Source organism: Schistocerca nitens, chromosome 4 (genome assembly GCF_023898315.1).
Source record: "Schistocerca nitens isolate TAMUIC-IGC-003100 chromosome 4, iqSchNite1.1, whole genome shotgun sequence".
Lineage (NCBI taxonomy): Eukaryota > Metazoa > Arthropoda > Insecta > Orthoptera > Acrididae > Schistocerca > Schistocerca nitens.
In genome coordinates, this window is record NC_064617.1 from 975,386,553 (window position 1) to 975,408,739 (window position 22,187).

Below are 22,187 nucleotides of genomic sequence, written 5' to 3' on the forward strand. Positions count from 1 at the left end.
CGCAACAACACAGGTCTCCTATGGTAGTTACAGTCACTAAATAAGGTGACTAGATGACCTATATCTCTGACGTCCATCTGTTGTAGAATTTTAGAACATGTTTTTTGCTCGCGTATCATGTCGTTTCTGGAAACCCAGAATCTACTCTGTAGGAATCAACATGGATTCCGGAAACAGCGATCGTGTGAGACCCAACTCACTTTATTTGTTCATGAGACCCAGAAAATATTAGATACAGGCTCCCAGGTAGATGCTATTTTTCTTGACTTCCGGAAGGCGTTCGATACAGTTCCGCACTGTCGCCTGATAAACAAAGTAAGAGCCTACGGAATATCAGACTAGCTGTGGGGCTGGATTGAAGAGTCTTTAGCAAACAGAACACAGCATGTTGTTATCAATGGAGAGACGTCTACAGACGTTAAAGTAACCTCTGGTGTGCCACAGGGGAGTGTTATGGGACCATTGCTTTTCACAATATATATAACTGACCTAGTAGATAGTGTCGGAAGTCCCATGCGGCTTTTCGCGGATGTTGCTGTAGTATACAGAGAAGTTGCACCAATAGAAAATTGTAGCGAAATGCAGGAAGATCTGCAGCGGATAGGCACTTGGTGCAGGGAGTGACAACTGAACCTTAACATAGACAAATGTAATGTATTGCGAATACATAGAAAGAAGGATCCTTTATTGTATGATTATATGATAGCGGAACAAACACTGGTAGCAGTTACTTCTGTAAAAGATCCGGGAATATGCGTGTGGTAGGATCTGAGGTGGAATGATCATATAAAATTAATTGTTGGTAAGGCGGGTACCAGGTTGAGATTCATTGGGAGAGTGCTTAGAAAATGTAGTCCATCAACAAAGGAGGTGGCTTACAAAACACTCGTTCGACCTATACTTGAGTATTACCCATCAGTGTGGGATCCGTACCAGATCGGGTTGACGGAGGAGATAGAGAAGATCCAAAGAAGAGCGGCGCGTTTCGTCACAGGGTTATTTGGTAACCGTGATAGCGTTACGGAGATGTTTAGCAGACTCAAGTGGCAGACTCTGCAAGAGAAGCGCTCTGCATCGCGGTGTAGCTTGCTCGCCAGGTTTCGAGAGGGTGCGTTTCTGGATGAGGTATCGAATATATTGCTTCCCCCTACTTATACCTCCTGAGGAGATCACGAATGTAAAATTAGAGAGATTAGAGCGCGCACGGAGGCTTTCAGACAGTCGTTCTTCCCGCGAACCATACGCGACTGGAACAGGAAAGGGAGGTAATGACAGTGGCACGTAAAGTGCCCTCCGCCACACACCGTTGGGTGGCTTGCGGAGTATAAATGTAGATGTAGATGTAGACCTCATTTTCTCGAAACAGTCCTCAATTACTGTGCTTTGTCACCAATTCCTTTACAACTGATCGAGGACGACACATTTCCTTACCCTTTTATTTATTGTGTTCAATTTCTGACATTTCTCAAGTAACTGAAATAGGAGGAATTTGCTGAATATCTTAAATGACAACTCAACTGAGTACACGGAGCCTACGGAATGTCTGACCAGCTGTGTGGCTGGATTGAAGAGTTTATAGCAAACAGAACACAGTATAATGAAATTTTTCACTCTGCAGCGGAGTCAGCGCGAAAGGCAAAGGTGCCGAGTTCGAGTCTCGGTCGGGCACACAGTTTCAATCTACCAGGAAGTTTCACCTCTGACAGTGGTTGGTCGGTTGGTTGATTCGGGGGAGGGAACCAAACAACTAGGTTAGCGGTCCCATCGGATCAGGGAAGGAACTCGTCCGCGCCCTTACACAGGAACCATCCCGGCATTCCCCTGAAGCACTATAGGGTGGTGGTGGTTAGTGTTTAACGTCCCGTCGACAACGAGGTCATTAGAGACGGAGTGCTAGCTCGGGTTAGGGAAGGATTGGGAAGGAAATCGGCCGTGCCCTTTCAAAGGAACCATCCCGGCATTTGCCTGAAACGATTTAGGGAAATCACGGAAAACCTAAATCAGGATGGCCGGACTCGGGTTTGAACAGTCGCCCTCCCGAATGCGATTCGAGTGTGCTAACCACTGCGCCACCTCGCTCACTCCTCTGACACTGGAATACACGTACTGGTAGTGTTGTTGCTAAGACTGTAGCGTAGGAAACTTTGAGAGGTGGTAGTGTGTACCAAGACAAGAAAAAATGTCTAGTAAACATGAGCTCTAAAATCCATTCCCGAGTAGCTATGAGCACTTGTTTATCTTCGCTAGGGTGAAACATATCTCCTCTATTGAACAACTGTTCATAGCTCTTAACGTATGCATTTTAGAGCCCACGTTTACGGACTTTTTCTTGTCTTGGTCCATACTGCCACCTCTGAAAGTTGCCTACCCTACAATCTTAGTAACAACAGTACCGGTACATGTATTCCCCTGTCACAGGTATCCGAACGGGTTTCGCTTATAATTTTCTCTACGGTACAGGGAGCCTTACCTCAAAGTGATACATTTAACCTTCTCCATCATCGTTGGAAGTCTGTGTCATCATCACGGAATCACGCTGTATATATACGTATTTACAGATGTCGGCGTCTTTAATTTTGACGCACTGTAGCGTCGTTGGATGACTTTTCTGGACATGGTTTCCTCAGTGAAACTTGATCTACTAAATCCCCTCTTGCAATCTCTAGAAGCGTGTAACATGAATAGCGAAACACCCTGTACGTGTAGATATAGACATACGGTTGGAAGACTAACTGTATGACTTTGATTATATCAATGTATGTCTGTGTTACTATATTCACACTGACAAAAAAAAAGTTATATCCTACAGGGTGTTTCAAAAATGACCGGTATAATTGCAACGGTAATAAAAACTAAACGAGCAGCGATAGAAATACACCGTTTGTTGCAATATGCTTGGGACAACAGTACATTTTCAGGCAGACAAACTTTCGAAATTACACTAGTTACAATTGTCAACAACAGATGGCGCTGCGGTCTGGGAAACTCTATAGTACGATATTTTCCACATATCCACCATGCGTAGCAATAATATGGAGTAGTCTCTGAATGAAATTACCCAAAACCTTTGACAACGTGTCTGGCGGAATGGCTTCACATGCAGATGAGATGTACTGCTTCAGCTGTTCAATTGTTTCTGGATTCTGGCGGTACACCTGGTCTTTCACGTGTCCCCACAGAAAGAAGTCACAGGGGTTCATGTCTGGCGAATAGGGAGGCCAATCCACGCCGCCTCCTGTATGTTTCGGATAGCCCAAAGCAATCACACGATCATCGAAATATTCATTCAGGAAATTAAAGACGTCGGCCGTGCGATGTGGCCGGGCACCATCTTGCATAAACCACGAGGTGTTCGCAGTGTCGTCTAAGGCAGTTTGTACCGCCACAAATTCACGAAGAATGTCCAGATAGCGTGATGCAGTAATCGTTTCGGATCTGAAAAATGGGCCAATGATTCCTTTGGAAGAAATGGCGGCCCAGACCAGTACTTTTTGAGGATGCAGGGACGATGGGACTGCAACATGGGGCTTTTCGGTTCCCCATATGCGCCAGTTCTGTTTATTGACGAAGCCGTCCAGGTAAAAATAAGCTTCGTCAGTAAACCAAATGCTGCCCACATGCATATCGCCGTCATCAATCCTGTGCACTATATCGTTAGCGAATGTCTCTCGTGCAGCAATGGTAGCGGCGCTGAGGGGTTCCCGCGTTTGAATTTTGTATAGATAGAGGTGTAAACTCTGGCGCATGAGACGATACGTGGACGTTGGCGTCATTTGGACCGCAGCTGCAACACGGCGAACGGAAACCCGAGGCCGCTGTTGGATCACCTGCTGCACTAGCTGCGCGTTGCCCTCTGTGGTTGCCGTACGCGGTCGCCCTACCTTTCCAGCACGTTCATCCGTCACGTTCCCAGTCCGTTGAAATTTTTCAAACAGATCCTTTATTGTATCGCTTTTCGGTCCTTTGGTTACATTAAACCTCCGTTGAAAACTTCGTCTTGTTGCAACAACACTGTGTTCTAGGCGGTGGAATTCCAACACCAGAAAAATCCTCTGTTCTAAGGAATAAACCATGTTGTCCACAGCACACTTGCACGTTGTGAACAGCACACGCTTACAGCAGAAAGACGACGTACAGAATGGCGCACCCACAGACTGCGTTGTCTTCTATATCTTTCACATCACTTGCAGCGCCATCTGTTGTTGAAAATTGTAACTACTGTAATTTCGGAAGTTTGTCCGCCTGAAAATGTACTGATGTCCCAAGCATATTGCAACAAACGGTGTATTTCTATCGCTGCTCGTTTAGTTTGTATTGCCGTTTCAAATATACCGGTCATTTTTGAAACACCCTGTATGATTATAGCATCAATGAGTGACCGTTGGAACCAATCAATTCCCACAAATACCTGGCTATAAAAATAGATTGGGTTATGAAAATATCACACAGACGCAATCGTAAATAAAGCAGGAGGTATACTTCGGTTCGTTGGTACGGTACAGCGAAAATTCAGTCGACCAGGGAGAATGCTTAAACAAGATCAGTGTGACCCATTCTAGAATATTGTTTAAAGGTGTGGGACCAGTACGAAGTAGGACTAAGCGGGAATATTGAACGTATCCAGAGAAGGGCAGCACGAATAGTCACAAGTTTGTCTGGCCAATGGAGGAGTGTCACAAAGATGCTGTAGAAACTGAAGCTTCAGAAGTCTGGAGACAAGACGCAAACTATACCACGGAAGGCTACTTACAAAGTTCCAATAATCGACTTTAAATGACCTATTTACGAGTACGCTACAACCTCTTACGTAAGAGAACAAGTATCAATACAGCATGCACAGAGGTGGTTAAGCAGTCATTCTTACGGTCGCTCCAGACACTATTTGAACGGCACTCAACCCGAACATGTGGGACAATGCTGCTTGGCACAGAGCGTACAAAGTGTGGTCAAAAAGTAACGTGAAGTTTTTAAATTCGCGGGCTTAATACGTCCAGTTTTCAATTTTTTATCTTGTTGCCACACATGTTCCTTAAGGGGCTCCGGAACGCCCTATACTTGCAATGTTAAAATAACGCTTATATATTACATCTTTCCTCACAAAGTATTTGAGGTAGGAAGTTGAACTTTTTACAGATTATTTATTGGAATATGGGCTACAACTTAACACAGGGATTTTACAAAATTTTAGTTCAGTTATTAAAGATGATTTTTTTCAATTGTAATGAAAATTCACAACATTTTTTTGCAATTTTTTATTTATACATTCAAAAATATACAGTTTTTTGGAAAAAGGCTGTGTTAAATTATGCAGAAGGTACTGTGTAACATTTACTGAAAGTTTGAAACAATTATGTTTGGAAGATCCTTAGAAAACATGTAATTAGTATGAGAAAATAAAAGTTTTGGGAATCGAGCGACAAAGATTGGATTAACTTTTTAGTGCATTCCAGGTCCATAGGATGGATTATATTCATCCTCTGCAAACTCCTCCTCCAGCTTCCTCTTGTTCCTCCTCCTGTTTACTCTTGCTTGTATTTCTAGACTCTTTACAGCCCTGTCTGCAGCCCGAAGGCGTTCCTTGTCTAAAGCAAGCATCGCTCCTACCATGTTAGAACCTATCTTCATTCCCATATTTCTAAATACCTTGCACCTTACAATGTTGCCATCATTGAAAGTCGCAACAGCATCATACACACCAAAGTGAAGTGTTTCTGTTCCAACAAATACAGTCTTGGGGATTCTCGACCATATAACACTATTTACACTTTCATTGGGGTTTTGAGTTTTTCCGTGAATACACTTTTTCAACAGTTCAGGTGCTGCTAAGTCTCTGAAAATAGGTTTTATCACCTCCATTATTGCATGAGGCAGACTATGCTTATGAGTGTACACTTCACCAGTTAGCAATCCTTTGTTATATTTACACCAACTGTCTTCTTCTTTGGGACACAAGCTATGTTGGGGATTTTCATCGTCTTTATTGTTTACAGTAATAACACATACCTTTGGCTTTCCAACATTTCTCCTTTTCTTAAAAGCCTTCAGAGGATTTCTAATAACTTTACTTTTACTCATTATTATACTTCAACAAAACAGAGACTCAAGAAACAGAATTAATTACGAATATTTTCGAGATAACGACAGAGTAAATAAACATGAAACAATCGACAATCACACCAGCGATATATATTGAACCATCACAGGTTAGCCACAACACATACTTTATCTCACATCACTAAAATGTACCTGATGAACACGGACGTTAATAATAACACCATTTGACAGCAGTTTAACAGCGCCACAGTGGGTCACGCCCATGTAGAACACATTTCAAAAAAAAAATTTAAAAATAGTTGTAGTCTTCGGAATTGAATAAATTATATATCTATTAAAAGGTAATAGTCTGCAGATTCAGAAAACGCAAAAAAGTAAAAATTGAACTTTTCATGATTTTGAGCCTTTCCGGAGCCCCTTAAGTATATTTCCATTTTCAACTATTTTGATTATTTTGTTTATCGTTTATAGTCGAAGAGGTTATACGTTGTTTCGAGAGCTCGGCGAAATTTTACTTTCGAAAAGAATGGATCAAAGCATTTGCATTATATTTTGCTTGGAAAATGCAATAAAGTGCACCATCACATTCGAAATGTTAACTGTGACATTTGTCTTAGGAGTTTACGAGAGGCATAAACGTTTCAAACAGGGTCGAGAGCCGGCCCGAGTGGCCGTGCGGTTCTAGGCGCTACAGTCTGGAACCGAGCGACCGCTACGGTCGCAGGTTCGAATCCTGCCTCGGGCATGGATGTGTGTGATGTCCTTAGGTTAGTTAGGTTTACTTAGTTCTAAGTTCTAGGCGACTGATGACCTCGGAAGTTAAGTCGCATGGTGCCCAGAGCCATTTGAACCAGGGTCGAGAAGATGTTAGAGACGACGACCAGCCTGGACTGCCTAGCACATCGATTAGTGACGATGCTGAGGAAAAAGCAAAGAAAATGGTTCTGGAAATCGCCGAATCACCATAAGAGAGGTTGTCGATGATGTCGGCACATCCTTTGGCTCACGCCAAGCAATTTTTTTCGGATGTTTTGGGCATGAAACGTGTACCAGCAAAGTTTGCTACAAAATTGTTGAATTTCGACCAGTGACGGCGCTCAGGAATTGATCAGTGAAGTCGACAATGGTCCAGAATTTATAAATAAGGTTATAACACGTGACGAGACATGGTTATGAGGGTCGAAACCAAGGCCCAATAGTCCCTGTGGAGACTGCCTGAAGTGCCAAAACGGAAGAAAATTCGAAAAATCCTGTCACATGTGAAGGTTCTTCTCACTGTTTTCTTCGTTTAAAATGGGGAAGTGCATCATGAGCTGCCTTACGGTCGTACGGTCAATAGGGAATACTACCTGGAAGTAATGCGCCATTTTCGTGAAGAAATCCAAAGGAGACGACTAGAATTGTGGCGAAATCACTCGGGGAAATTGCATCACGAGAACGCTCCCGTTCACACATCAACGCCTGCTCGTGATTTTTTGGCAAAGAAACAAAACAGTGGTGTTGCTTCAGCCACCACATTTGCCGGACTTCGTCCTATTCCCACTGATGAGATAAAAACAGAATCTCTGAAGGCGTTGAACACCGTAACGAAAAGTGAGGTCCAGAAGTGCTTCCGAGACTGGAAAAGGAGCTGGCATAAATGTGTTATATGTTCTATTCTATTCTATCGCTTGCGCCTTGTTCCGCGGTTTCGCAGGGTCGGCCACGGTTAACCGGATTTGGCATGTTAATTGTTAGGGGTGGCTGGATGCCCTTCCTGCCGCCACCCCGTACCCCCACAGGACGGAATTAGTGTACCCCAGCTGTCTGCGTGTAGTGTAAATCGGGAAATAGTGTGAATGTGTTTCAAATGTCTGTGAGTCGTGTGACTGAGGCGGGACATAGGGACCAGCCCGGTATTCACCTAGTAGGACGTGGAAAACCGCCTAAAAATCACATCCAGGCTGGCTGGCACACCGGTCCTCGTCGTTAGTCCGCCGGGCGGATTCGATCCAGGGCCGGCGCGCCTACCCGAGTCCGGGAGGCAGTGCGTTAGCGCTCTTTTTTTGTTTTTTTTTCCCTACCAACTTTTTTGTTTTCTTTGTTTTTGTTTTTTTATTTTTTATATTTTTTCCTCTGCCAACCTTTTTTTTATATAGATGGAAAAAGGCGTCTTTCAGTTACGACAAACAAAATTAGAATGTACATCCGTAGCAACAACAGAACAAGAGTTCCTTGTAAACTATGAAATAGAATTTGAAACCAATAGTGTGATGATAGATAATAAAGAAAGAAAAATGTAACCAAATCCCGCACGCCATTCCATGTGCATGGCCCATCTGCGTACAGATTCCATGTTCCAAATTGGTACAACATTTCTCAGCGTGTGGAGCCCCACGTCGGCGGTCATCCTCTGCCCGGTACTCCCCAACTGTGAGGGGGGTTGTCGAAGACACTGCGCAAATAGTTCGCAAATAGCTGTCGGTATCGGGGTGTACACTCAAGTGTGCTATGACTGTCCTGGAGAAATTGCCAGTAATCAAGCACCAGCTTCTCATTATCTCGAAAGAGGTAGTATATGGACATGCCTTTAGACCATGTGAGAGCGTCAGTCTTCGCAGGTGGGAAATAAGTATCCTCTGGACAAAGGAGGAGCCGTGGCTCAGTTGTGCGAGGCGCGATACGTAGGTAGCAGGCGAGGATCTTCTGCACTAGCAGCCGTACCTCTGACGCCGATCCACATGTGAAACGGTGTTCGTCAGTATCCACGAGGTGGCAACGTGGGCAAAGGGGGGAATCCGCCATCCCAATAGCGTGCAGCCTTTGTCGTGTTACAACCTTCCCGTTCACCACCTGGTACCACGCGGCTCGTACCCGCGTGGGGAGGAACGGCTTCTGGACCGCTCTCCACACTGCCGGCCATAGGGTCGTAGGGTTCTTCCTCTCAATCACATTGCGAGGGATGGACCTGAGCAGCAGTCTGTAAACGCCTCTCGCATTGGGAGTACGAGTGTTGGGGAGGTCTGGGTGCACGTAACTATACTCAAGAATAAATGCCGAGAGGTGCGAGAGTGAGGGTGTAATGTCCGCAACCGTGACAGGTGGCAGAAGAGACGGAGGCAGCAATTCCTCTAACAGACGACCCGTAAGGGAAGCATCTTTGTCGGTCCACAATTTCATCATTGTGCACAAGTATAACGCTGTAGCTGTTGCTCGTACATTTATAAGTCCCAGTCCGCCATCACGCGGAGGAAGGGTGAGTGTTTCGTAGCGGACTTTGAATAGGTGTCCGGCGGTAAGGTAATATCCAAACGCTGCTTGCAATCTGTGTGCCATCGCTGTCGATATCGGTAGGACCTGGGCCATGTGGATCATCTTAGTCGCCACGTGAAGGTTGAGGTATTCCACACGCTGTAGGAGGTCCATCCGTCGAAGTAAGTTCCGGCGAACTTCTGTGCGTATGGCCTGTAGTAATCGTGCATAGTTCATTGCAGCCGTGCGGCGCACATCCTGTGTAAATGTTATGCCCAAGAACCGGATCTTGTTAACTAGTGGGAGTGGGGCTAAAGCGTCCTCTTGTAGACCTCTCCCAATCGGCATCGCTGCCGACTTGGCCACATTCATGAGGATGCCCGCTGCCAATCCATAGCGATTGATCCATTGTAACACCGATCGTACCTCGTCACCAGATCGGACAAGTAATAGAAGGTCATCAGCATATATCCTGCAGTGAAAGGTGTAATCCCTCAATGACATTCCCGAGAGCCTGTTTTTCAACCCTCCGACAAGTGGTTCGAGTGCGATCGCGTAAAGGATCATGGAGAGTGGGCATCCTTGGCGAACTGACCGTCGGATCGGAAAGGGACCCGCAATCCGTCCATTCACCAGTACACGGGATGCAGCTCCACGGAAAAGGCGCTGAAAGATGTCGAGAAAGTCAGGCGGGAAGCCCATGCGGGCCATAACGGACAGAAGGATCTTGTGGCGTGGTCGAAATCAATGGAGATCAGAGCAGCTCGAAGGCGACAGCATGTGGCGATGGCTATTAAATCCCTGCATTCGCTGGTTGCCGTTTGCATGTTGGTAACTCCGCCCTGTGTCGTTTGCTCCATTGAGAGGAGTAGGGTCAGAACCTTCTTGATGCGGCTGGCGAGTAGTCGGGCGAAGATTCTATAGTCCGAGTTGAGCATTGTAATTGGCCTGTAGTCCTCGACCGTCCGACCTCTGGAAGGCTTGTGTATCGGTATAAGGAGACCATCCACGAATGCAGGTGGCACGTGGGAACCGGGGGTCATCAGTTCTTGGTACATGATGATCCATAGGGGCATCATGAGATCGCGGAAAGTCCGATAAAACTCGAGCGGCCGTCCGTCTGGCCCGGGAGATTTGTTGAGTGCTCCCTTGTTAAGCGCGTCCTCGATGTCGTCTCGTGTAATCCCACCTAACAGCGTCGCCGCTGCTGCATTGTCGAGGGTGTGCGACACGTGCTGCAGTATGTCGTGATCGTCCGCTTCCTCGTCCTCTGTATTCATTCACCTCGTCGTAAAACCGGCGATAGTGATCTGCAAAGGCTTCCGTAACCGCCGCCTGAGTCATTACGACCCTACCACCTGGCAATACGAGGTCCGTGATCAGCTGCTGTCGGCGTCGGCGGCTGCCGAGCACGGTGTGATGCATAGACGGGTTTTCTCCTTCCACTCGGTCTTGACGTCGCGATCGCACTACGACCCTCTCCAAACGTTTCCTCGTAAGAGACAATATTTTACGTTTAATTCGGCGGCTTTCCATTTGTCGGTTTGGAGATGGTGCTTGGCTGTCGGGTTCGCGAAGCATCGTGTAATAAAAGTCCAATGTGTGACGATGCCAAGCTGCGATATCTTTTCCGAATTGTGTTAGCACACGCCGAAAAGCTGGTTTTGCACAGTCCACCTACCATGCTAGAGTCGATTGGTATCGGGGAAGACGACGTTCGCAATTCAGCCATGTGTTGGCGATAATTCGACGGCATTCCGGGGCTTGAAGATGTGCCACATTCAGCTTCCAGGGTCCTCGGCTGCGCCATATCCGCTGCTGTTGTAGAGTGAGTGTGCATATGAAAGCGCTATGATCGGAGAAGGCAAGCGGCCAACGTTCGGCGTCCAATACTCCCGGTGCTAGAGCTCGTGAGACATAAATGCGGTCTAGGCGACTGGCCGAGTGACTAGTAAGGTATGTCGGCCCGGGACGGTCACCGTGCACTGTCTCCCACGTGTCGGTGAGACGCAGATCTCGAACCAGGAGCCGAAGTTCTTGAAAAGTCGAGAAATGTGGGACTTGGTCTTTGGGGTGGAGCACACAGTTAAGGTCGCCGCCGAAGATATATTGCTCGAAGCGGCTGATAAAGAGGGGGGCGATATCCTCCGAGTAGAACAGCGATCGTTCGCGGCGTTGGTCAGTTCCTGATGGAGCGTAGATGTTAATGATGCGTGTGCCCAGTGCTGTGATCGCCAGCCCCCTTCCTGACGGAAGGTAAGTCACTTCTTCGATGGCAATTCCGTCGCGCACTAGTATGGCCGTACCGCTGCCATTCCGGTCCGCCGGTGACATATGTGTCACGTAACCGTAGAAAACGGGGAGGGCCGCTATATACACTTCTTGCAACAGGGCAATGTCAACATCCGAAGAACGAAGCATCTCACGCAGCAACTGGATCTTCACTGCCGTTCGTATCGTGTTGAGGTTAAGCGTGGCGATACGATAAGCTTGTTGCCGAACCGCAGGTGTTAAGTTATCCATTAAGACTGGAATTTGACGCTTCTGACTGTATTGACACCTCCGCATCCCCCCAAACCTCACCTGCCGTCCTTTCTAGAGAGCCGGCGCCAATGGCGTGGGCCCTGTTGGCGTAACTTGCATGGTTCCGTCGTCGTCGTGGTCATCCGCCCACGTCGGGGAACTGAAAGCAAAATCGGCCTGCCTAGCTTCCTCAGGACACGGCATGGGTGCTTGCTCTCCAGAAGGTGGTGGGCAGCATCTGTCCTGCATATCGGCATCCGATTTTGCCACTGTAGATATATGTGGTTTGTCCTCAGTTTCGTTCGATGGTGCCACACTGCAGCAAATGGCGGCTGCCTCTGTGGTAGCGTCGTCATTGAAGGTGGAATCGTCGTCCTCTGGAGGCTGTGTCGCATCCCGTTCGGAAGTTGCTCTACGCCTCCGCTTCCGTCGCTTCGGAGAGCGTTGCTTCCTGGTGTGTCCTTCTGTGTCAGACGATGGCAAAGATTCACGACGTTCCGGCACAAAGGCAGCCGTAGGCACAATAAGCGAGTCTACGGCCATGCTATCGTCACGAATGTTCTTATCCGTCGACGGGGGCGGCGGCATCGGAGTTGAATCCGTAGCTTGTGGAACGGGTGTGTCGTCATCGCCCTGTATTGGAGGATGGAGCCGCGACCCAACAGTGGATGTCGGCTGTCGTGGTGAAGTGGTAGCTGTCGTGAGGGCTGCTGCATAAGTCACAGGAAGCAGCGTCGGCTGCGATGGCGGGTCCGCTTCAGCCGGCGGCAGTTGAGTGATTCGACGTTGCATACATTCTGATCTGAGGTGTCCCTCCTTCCCACAACCAGAGCAGGTCTTCGGTTGCCCATCGTAGATGACGATGGCACGGCAGCCACCGATAGTCAGATATGAAGGTACATGTCTTTTCAGTTCTATTCGGACCTGACGGACGCCGTTCAGCACAGGATATGTCTGGAATTGCGTCCATTTTTCCGCAATATGATCATGGACCGTGCCGTAGGGGCGCAGCGCTGTCACGACGTCCTCCGCCGGTAGTTCGAAAGGAAGTTCGAAAATTCTGATCGTGCGAAGTACCATCCCAGAATAATCGACGTGCGCAGTCCCCACATTGCCATCAGCATGGCAGAAATGGAGGCCCTGTTTCGTGTCCCGAAGGATCCGTTCACATGTTGCGTCGTTGATGATCTTGACATATACGATACTACTCACAATGGACAAGTGAATGCCGAGAATGTCGGTCGCCGGGATTTTAACTTCTTCTCGTAGAAATCGTTCGACTTCGAGTGCTTTGGGCCGTGCAAATTCGTTGCGGAACGTAAATTTGAGCGTCGATTTTCTGTATTGGTGCGCCATAGTGATCTATATGCTGAGTACGGCACGCGCGAAACGGCCGAGTACGACGTAAACAACACGAGCGCTCGCTCCGCGGCAGGAACACAAACAGCGCGTCCTCACCGCAGCACAGCCAAAGGCCCACGCTCTAGATTAGATTAGATTAATACTAGTTCCATGGATCATGAATACGATATTTCGTAATGATGTGGAACGAGTCGAATTTTCCAATACATGACATAATTAGGTTAATTTAATAACATACTTAAGTTAATATAACAACTTTATTTTATTGTGTTTTTTGTTTTTCTTTATTTTTATTTTTACTTTTTAAATTTTTTTAAATATTTTTTTCTTAATTTATATCTAAAAATTCCTCTATGGAGTAGAAGGAGTTGTCATTCAGAAATTCTTTTAATTTCTTCTTAAATACTTGTTGGTTATCTGTCAGACTTTTGATACTATTTGGTAAGTGACCAAAGACTTTAGTGCCAGTATAATTCACCCCTTTCTGTGCCAAAGTTAGATTTAATCTTGAATAGTGAAGATCATCCTATCTCCTAGTATTGTAGTTATGCACACTGCTATTACTTTTGAATTGGGTTTGGTTGTTAATAACAAATTTCATAAGAGAGTATATATACTGAGAAGCTACTGTTAATATCCCTAGATCCTTAAATAAATGTCTGCAGGATGATCTTGGGTGGACTCCAGCTATTATTCTGATTACACGCTTTTGTGCAATAAATACTTTATTCCTCAGTGATGAATTACCCCAAAATATGATGCCATATGAAAGCAATGAGTGAAAATAGGCGTAGTAAGCTAATTTACTAAGATGTTTATCACCAAAATTTGCAATGACCCTTATTGCATAAGTAGCTGAACTCAAACGTTTCAGCAGATCATCAATGTGTTTCTTCCAATTTAATCTCTCATCAATGGACACACCTAAAAATTTGCAATATTCTACCTTAGCTATATGCTTCTGATTAAGGTCTATATTTATTAATGGCGTCATACCATTCACTGTACGGAACTGTATGTACTGTGTCTTATCAAAATTCAGTGAGAGTCCGTTTACAAGGAACCACTTAGTAATTTTCTGAAAGACAGTATTGACAATTTCATCAGTTAATTCTTGTTTGTCAGGTGTGATTACTATGCTTCTATCATCAGCAAAGAGAACTAACTTTGCCTCTTCATGAATATAGAATGGCAAGTCATTAATATATAATAAGAACAACAAAGGACCCAAGACTGACCCTTGTGGAACCCCATTCTTGATAGTCCCCCAGTTTGAGGAATGTGCTGATCTTTGCATGTTACGAGAACTACTTATTTCTACTTTCTGCACTCTTCCAGTTAGGTACGAATTAAACCATTTGTGCACTGTCCCACTCATGCCACAATACTTGAGCTTGTCTAGCAGAATTTCATGATTTACACAATCAAAAGCCTTTGAGAGATCACAAAAAATCCCAATGGGTGGTGTTCGGTTATTCAGATCATTCAAAATTTGACTGGTGAAAGCATATATGGCATTTTCTGTTGAAAAACCTTTCTGGAAACCAAACTGACATTTTGTTAGTACTTCATTTTTACAGATATGTGAAGCTACTCTTGAATACATTACTTTCTCAAAAATTTTGGATAAAGCTGTTAGAAGGGCGGGTTGCATAAATGTGTTATATGTGAGGGGGTTGAGTGGGACAATGTTGATGAACAAATAAAGATACTTGAACAAGCAACAAAATTCCCGTTACTTTTCGACCACACTTCACATGTGGATGAGGTGCCTTTTGACGCTGGTTGGTTGCTTGGTTCTTCCCCTGCGTTACATATCCGCCTCACAGTTGCACACCCACACCGCCCCCGGTAACGTGGTTCTCTCAGCCAGTGGGCGTCGTGCTTGCCCAAGAGGTATACGCCACGCCGCTCCGGCTGGCCCCCCGCGGCCTACATAATTCTTATGAAACAAGTGTGTGCCGGGTAGCGGCACAATCCTCGCTCGCGCACCGCCTGGACCGCGGCTGGTCCTCAATAACACTCCAGGACGAGATGCCAGACTGAGATACGGCAAGCGGGGGGTCGTGCGCTGCCAGTCGCGTGGAATTGGCGTCAATGGGCTGTCCGCAGCTAACGACTGAATTAGCGGCGATTTATTGGTGCGCACTCAATTAGGCTGGAAGAAACCTGCCCCACCACTGCCAGCAGAGCTGTGACTGTTCCCACGTTCCCCGCACTAACATACATTTTTTTTTCCTTTATTGAATTTAGATTCCCCCCGAAGGGGGCGGGCTGGCACCAGCTTAGTATGCCGCTCTGCAGCCTACAGACTTCGTTTTAAAAAGGTGAAGATAATATGTAATAAAAAAACAGGCGATAAAATCGGAGACTTAAAGGGTAACATGGAGAAAAAATCGTGGGACTTAAAACATAGAGCAAAGGGATGATGATGCTAATAAAATACATATGAAGCAGACAGGTAAAATTATAGACAGACAATTAAAAAACACGGCGACAGTCTGGTTTCTGTTCACAAAAGACATAAAATTCACACTCAGCGACAACATGGTTTCTGTTCACAACACAGGAAAAGATGAAACAACACTGAACATTCACTGGAACACTGCACTAAAATATGACGTACCACAGCTGAGAGCAGGTGGGGGGGGGGGGAACTGGACAGATGATGGGAAAATAAAACAGGAGGGAAGGTGAGGAAAAGCGAAGGGGGGGGGGGGTAGGGGGGAAAGGAGCCAATGGAGGATGAGGACCCATTAGGGGGGAGGGTGCTGGGCAGACGTGGCAGGGAGTGGGGAAGGCAGAGGAGGGGAATACAAAAGGACTTGGGGGGGGGCAAGGGAGGTAGGAAGAGGTTAGGTGGGGAGAAACACAGGATGGAAAGGGGGAAGACGGAGCCCAGGGAAAGGACAGAGAAAATGAGGGGGGCTCAGGATCAGAGTTGATAGGAGGGATAGATGGAGGGAGAGAGGGCATCATCTGGGAGGGGGAGTTGACGGAAGCCACCTTGGGAGAGGAGATGAAGGGTGTAGAGGTGGAGGGTAGGAGGGACACAACAGTGAAGGCGTGGCAGGCGGCGGGATGGGAGAGGAGAGGAGCAACCAGGGGGTGAGGGGGTTCTAGGCGGCGGGAGGTGTAGAGGATGCGGATATATTTGAGGAACAGGAGCAGATGGGGGAAAGGAATGAGGTCACGGAGGATCCGCGTGGGGGACGGGAGGCGTATACGGAAGGCGAGGTGGAGTGCATGGCACTCAAGGATCTGGAGGGAATTATAGAATTTGGGGGGGGGGCAGATATCCAGGCGGGACTGGTATAACAGAGGATGGGACGGATTAAGGATTTGTAGGTGTGGAGGATGGTAGAGGGGTGCAAACCCCATGTCCGGCCAGACAGAAGTTTGAGGAGTCGGAGGCAGTTGTGGGCTTTGGATTGGATGGAGTGGAGATGAGGGATCCAGGTGACGTGACGGTCAATGGTGAGGCCGAGGTAGGTGAGGGTGGGGATGAGGCGGACAGGTCGGGCACAGACGGTAAGGGAGAAATCCAGGAGCCGGAAGGAGCAAGTGGTACGACCTACGAAGACTAACATACACGGTGTCCCAAGCCTTTAGGATCAAAATTATACAAACTACAAACGATCTTGAACTGCGAATTAGGAGTTGAATATTTCTGTTGGTGCCAGGCCTGGGATAAACAATGGCGTATTATGCACGTACAGAACTTGTGAACTGCTTATCTTTCATAACAAACAACTGCCTGCCGTTAGACGTCGTTGGCACTACCTTGTTAGACGCCGTGGTGGAAAAAAGTAATAGGATAGCGACATGCAGATATACAGATGGCAGTAGTACCGCGTACACGAGGTATAGAAGAGCAGAGCATTGGCCGAGCTGGCCCCTCCCTCCCTTCATCCCTTCTCCCTCATCTCCTTGCACCTGGCAGATCATCATCACTGTGCCACGTCAGTGTTGTGTTTAGTGCTGTTTCTCCTGTGCGTCGAGAGGTGTGATTTTAATTGTGTGCTGGCCTTGTACTTAGTGTTACTGTCAGTGTTTGTTATGTGCTACGCCATCCGTCGATACTTTTATACTCCGGTCATACTGCGCCTTGTTTCTTTACTTGTCCCAGTGTGTGGTTTTTTGTGTGCGCTACTTTTTTACGGTTTTTATCTCCATTTTACAGTCGCCCCTATTTTTTCTATTGTCTTCCATGATGTCCCCCTTTTTTATATCTGTGTTCACCATGTTTTATCCTTTGCTATTTTTAAATTTCTTCTCTTGTTTGTTCTTGACATTGTCATTCTGTCAGATACAGCAAAGGAGCTGGAAGAGCAGTTGAACGAAATGGACAGTGTCTTGAAAGGAGGACATAAAATGAACATCAACAAAAGCAATACGAGGATAATGGAATGTAGTCGAATTAAGTCGGGTGTTGCTGAGGGAATTAGATTAGGAAATGAGACACTTAAAGTAGTAAAGGAGTTTTGCTATTTGGGGAGCAAAATAACTGATGATGGTTGAAGTAGAGAGGATATAAAATGTAGACTGGCAGTGGCAAGGAAAGCGTTTCTGAAGAAGAGAAATTTGTTAACATCGAGTATAGATTTAAGTGTCAGGAAGTCGTTTCTGAAAGTATTTGTATGGAGTGTAGCCAGGTTTGGAAGTGAAACATCGACGGTAAATAGTTTGGACAAGAAGAGAATAGAAGCTTTCGAAATGTGGTGCTACAGAAGAATGCTGAAGATTAGATGGGTAGATCACATAACTAATGAGGAGGTACTGAATAGAATTGGCGAGAAGAGGAGTTTGTGGCACAATTTGACTAGAAGAAGGGATCGCTTGGTAGGACATGTTCTGAGGCATCAAGGGATTACCAGTTTAGTACTGGAGGGCAGCGTGGAGGGTAAAAATCGTAGAGGGAGACCAAGAGATGAATACACTAAACAGATTCGGAAGGATGTAAGGCTGCAGTAGGTACTGGGAGATGAAGCAGCTTGCACAGGGTAGTGTAGCATGGAGAGCTGCATCAAACCAGTCTCAGGACTGAAGACAACAACAACAAGGACCTTGTAGACAAGTTAAGAGAAATTAGGGTTCTGACGAAGGCACACGAACAGTTATTTTTCTTTCCCTACACCAGTCGGAGCTCGGGCTGCATCTGTAATGACTTCTTATTGACTTTTCGTGAAACACTGAGAAACCCTTTCGTTGACGGAGTGTTCGAACGTGCGCGCCCTCATAGTTAGACCTCCTCGTTAGAAGGTGCTCACTTGTTTTCGTTGGCTTTTGTATAACAGCGTTGAGCCTATACTAACACAGTCTCGGCTGAAACCTCTCAGAAGGCGGTGAGTAGGGCGTTCAGGGAACTTGGGCCTCAATAGTGTAAAATGGGTTCCACAAGTGCACCGCTCACGCATAAGCACCGAATGAGTGCGGTAGCAGGCGTGCGGCGCTCACCTTGAAGAAGATGCCGAGGTAGTAGCGCTTCTCGCCCAGCTTGAGCAGCGGCATGGTCCACCTGTTGACCACCGCGGCTCCTGCGCTCTCGTCCACGCAGTTGGTGCACTCCCCACCTGTGGGCAGACGAGAGCACAAGTTACACCACGCTGCTCCACTGCAAAACGTAAACACCGGGTAAACACTGCACTAATCAGGACGGGCTGTGTTCCAGGCTGTGAAATATACTAACTGTATCTCTTGCCATATGGTATTAAGTTTCTGACATTAAGATGAATTGCGCTCAGTTGGGTTTTAGCTGGGTTGGACGAAGCTGATTGTTAGAGTAACAGACACTCAGCTCCCTCAACGCATCTGTCGAGTAGCTTTCAGCATTTCAGATTATTCCCCGTCTGGTCGTATATAAACCACACCAGAGGCAAGACGCAAACAGTACCTTCACTGCGCGATAACAACGGTGAAGTCGCTGATGACAGTGCCACCAAAGCAGAGTTATTGAACACAGTTTTCCGAAACTCCTTCACCAAAGAAGGCGAAGTAAATATTCCCGAATTCCAATCAAGATGACAAACATAGAAGTAGATATCCTCGTAGTAACGAAGCAGCTTATATCACTTAATAAAGGCAAGGCCTCCGGTCCAGATTGTATACCAGTCAGGTTCCTCTCAGAGTATGCTGATAAAATAGCTCCATATTTAGCAATTATATACAACCACTCGCTCACAGAAAGATCCGTACCTAAAGACTGGAAAATTGCTCAAGTCACACAAATACCCAAAAAGGGAACTACAGGCCTATATCACTGACGTCGATTTGCAGTAGGGTTTTAGAACATATACTGTATTCGAACATTATGAAGTACCACGAAAAAAAACGATTTATTGACATATAGTCAGGACGGATTCAGAAAATATCGTTCTTGTCAAACACAACTAGCTCTCGACACTCATGAAGTAATAAGTGCTATCGACAGGGGATGTCAAATTGATACCATATTTTTAGATTTCCAGAAGGCTTTCGACACCGTTCCTCACAAGCGTCTTCCAATCAGACTGCGTGCCTACGCAGTTTCGGCTCAGCTGTGCGACTGGATTCGTGATTTCCTGTCAGAAAGGTCACAGTTCGTAGTAATAGACGGAAAGTCATAGGGTAAAACAGAAGTAATATTCGGCGTTCCCCAAGGAAGTGTTATAGGCCCCCTATATTATTCCTAATCTACACTCCTGGAAATGGAAAAAAGAACACATTGACACCGGTGTGTCAGACCCACCATACTTGCTCCGGACACTGCGAGAGGGCTGTACAAGCAATGATCACACGCCCGGCACAGCGGACACACCAGGAACCGCGGTGTTGACCGTCGAATGGCGCTAGCTGCGCAGCATTTGTGCACCGCCGCCGTCAGTGTCAGCCAGTTTGCCGTGGCATACGGAGCTCCATCGCAGTCTTTAACACTGGTAGCATGCCGCGACAGCGTGGACGTGAACCGTATGTGCAGTTGACGGACTTTGAGCGAGGGCGTATAGTGGGCATGCGGGAGGCCGGGTGGACGTACCGCCGAATTGCTCAACACGTGGGGCGTGAGGTCTCCACAGTACATCGATGTTGTCGCCAGTGGTCGGCGGAAGGTGCACGTGCCCGTCGACCTGGGACCGGACCGCAGCGACGCACGGATGCACGCCAAGACCGTAGGATCCTACGCAGTGCCGTAGGGGACCGCACCGCCACTTCCCAGCAAATTAGGGACACTGTTGCTCCCGGGGTATCGGCGAGGACCATTCGCAACCGTCTCCATGAAGCTGGGCTACGGTCCCGCACACCGTTAGGCCGTCTTCCGCTCACGCCCCAACATCGTGCAGCCCGCCTCCAGTGGTGTCGCGACAGGCGTGAATGGAGGGACGAATGGAGACGTGTCGTCTTCAGCGATGAGAGTCGCTTCTGCCTTGGTGCCAATGATGGTCGTATGCGTGTTTGGCGCCGTGCAGGTGAGCGCCACAATCAGGACTGCATACGACCGAGGCACACAGGGCCAACACCCGGCATCGTGGTGTGGGGAGCGATCTCCTACACTGGCCGTACACCACTGGTGATCGTCGAGGGGACACTGAATAGTGCACGGTACATCCATACCGTCATCGAACCCATCGTTCTACCATGCCTAGACCGGCAAGGGAACATGCTGTTCCAACAGGACAATGCACGTCCGCATGTATCCCGTGCCACCCAACGTGCTCTAGAAGGTGTAAGTCAACTACCCTGGCCAGCAAGATCTCCGGATCTGTCCCCCATTGAGCATGTTTAGGACTGGATGAAGCGTCGTCTCACGCGGTCTGCACGTCCAGCACGAAGGCCGGTCCAACTGAGGCGCCAGGTGGAAATGGCATGGCAAGCCGTTCCACAGGACTACATCCAGCATCTCTACGATCGTCTCCATGGGAGAATAGCAGCCTGCATTGCTGCGAAAGGTGGATATACACTGTACTAGTGCCGACATTGTGCATGCTCTGTTGCCTGTGTCTATGTGCCTGTGGTTCTGTCAGTGTGATCATGTGATGTATCTGACCCCAGGAATGTGTCAATAAAGTTTCCCCTTCCTGGGACAATGAATTCACGGTGTTCTTATTTCAATTTCCAGGAGTGTATATTAACGACATAGGAGACAATCTGAGTATCCGTCTTAGATTGTTTGCGGATGATGCTGTCATTTACTGTCTAGTAAAGTCATCTGATGATCAAAACGACTTGCAAAATGGTTTGGATAAGATATCTGTATGGTGCGAAAAGTGGCAGTTGACCCTGAATAAAGAAAAGTGCGAAGTTATTCACGCGAGTACTAAAAGAAATCAGCTAAATTTCGTTTACGCGATAAGTCACACAAATCTGAGGGCTGTAAATTCAACTAAATACTTAGGGATTACAATTACAAATAACCTAAATTGGAACGATCACATAGATAATATTGTGGGTACAGCAAACCAAAGACTGGCAGAACACTTAGAAGGTGCAACAGGTCTACCAAAGAGACAGCTTACATACACCACGCCTGTCCGCCCTATTCTGGAGTATTGCTGTGCGGTGTGGGGTTCACATCAGGTGGGACTGACGGATGACATCGAAAAAGTACAAAGAAGAGCAGTTCCTTTTGTATTATCGCCAAATAGGGAGACAGTGTCACAGACATGATACGTGAATTGGAGTGGCAATCATTAAAACAAAGGCATTTTTCGTTGCGACGGGATATTCTCATGAAATTTCAATCACCAGTTTTCTCCTCCGATTGCGAAAACATTCTTTTGGCACCCACCTACATAGGGATAAATGATCATCACGATAAAATAAGAAATCAGGGCTCGCACAGAAAAGTTTTAAGTGCTCGTTTTTCCCGCGTGCCGTTCGAGAGTGGAACGGTAGAGATACAGCATGAAGGTGGTTCATTGAACCCTCTGCCAGGCACTTTATTGTGAATAGCAGAATAATCACGTAGATGTAGATTAGATAGATGTAGGTTAGTTAGGTTTCAGTAGTTCTGAGTTCTAGGGGATTGATGACCTCAGATGTTA

The 22,187-nt window shown here is 46.9% G+C and overlaps 1 protein-coding gene across 1 annotated transcript in view; it reads right to left on the minus strand.

Moving 5' to 3' along the window:
• The window catches only part of LOC126253674 (mannose-binding protein C), a 921,466-nt gene that overhangs the window by 19,982 nt on the left and 879,297 nt on the right, over nt 1-22,187 (minus strand). Inside the window, exon 3 of the mRNA XM_049955194.1 lies at nt 18,628-18,743. Coding sequence (XP_049811151.1) covers nt 18,628-18,743 — 116 coding nt within the window. The remainder of the gene's footprint in view (nt 1-18,627; nt 18,744-22,187) is intronic.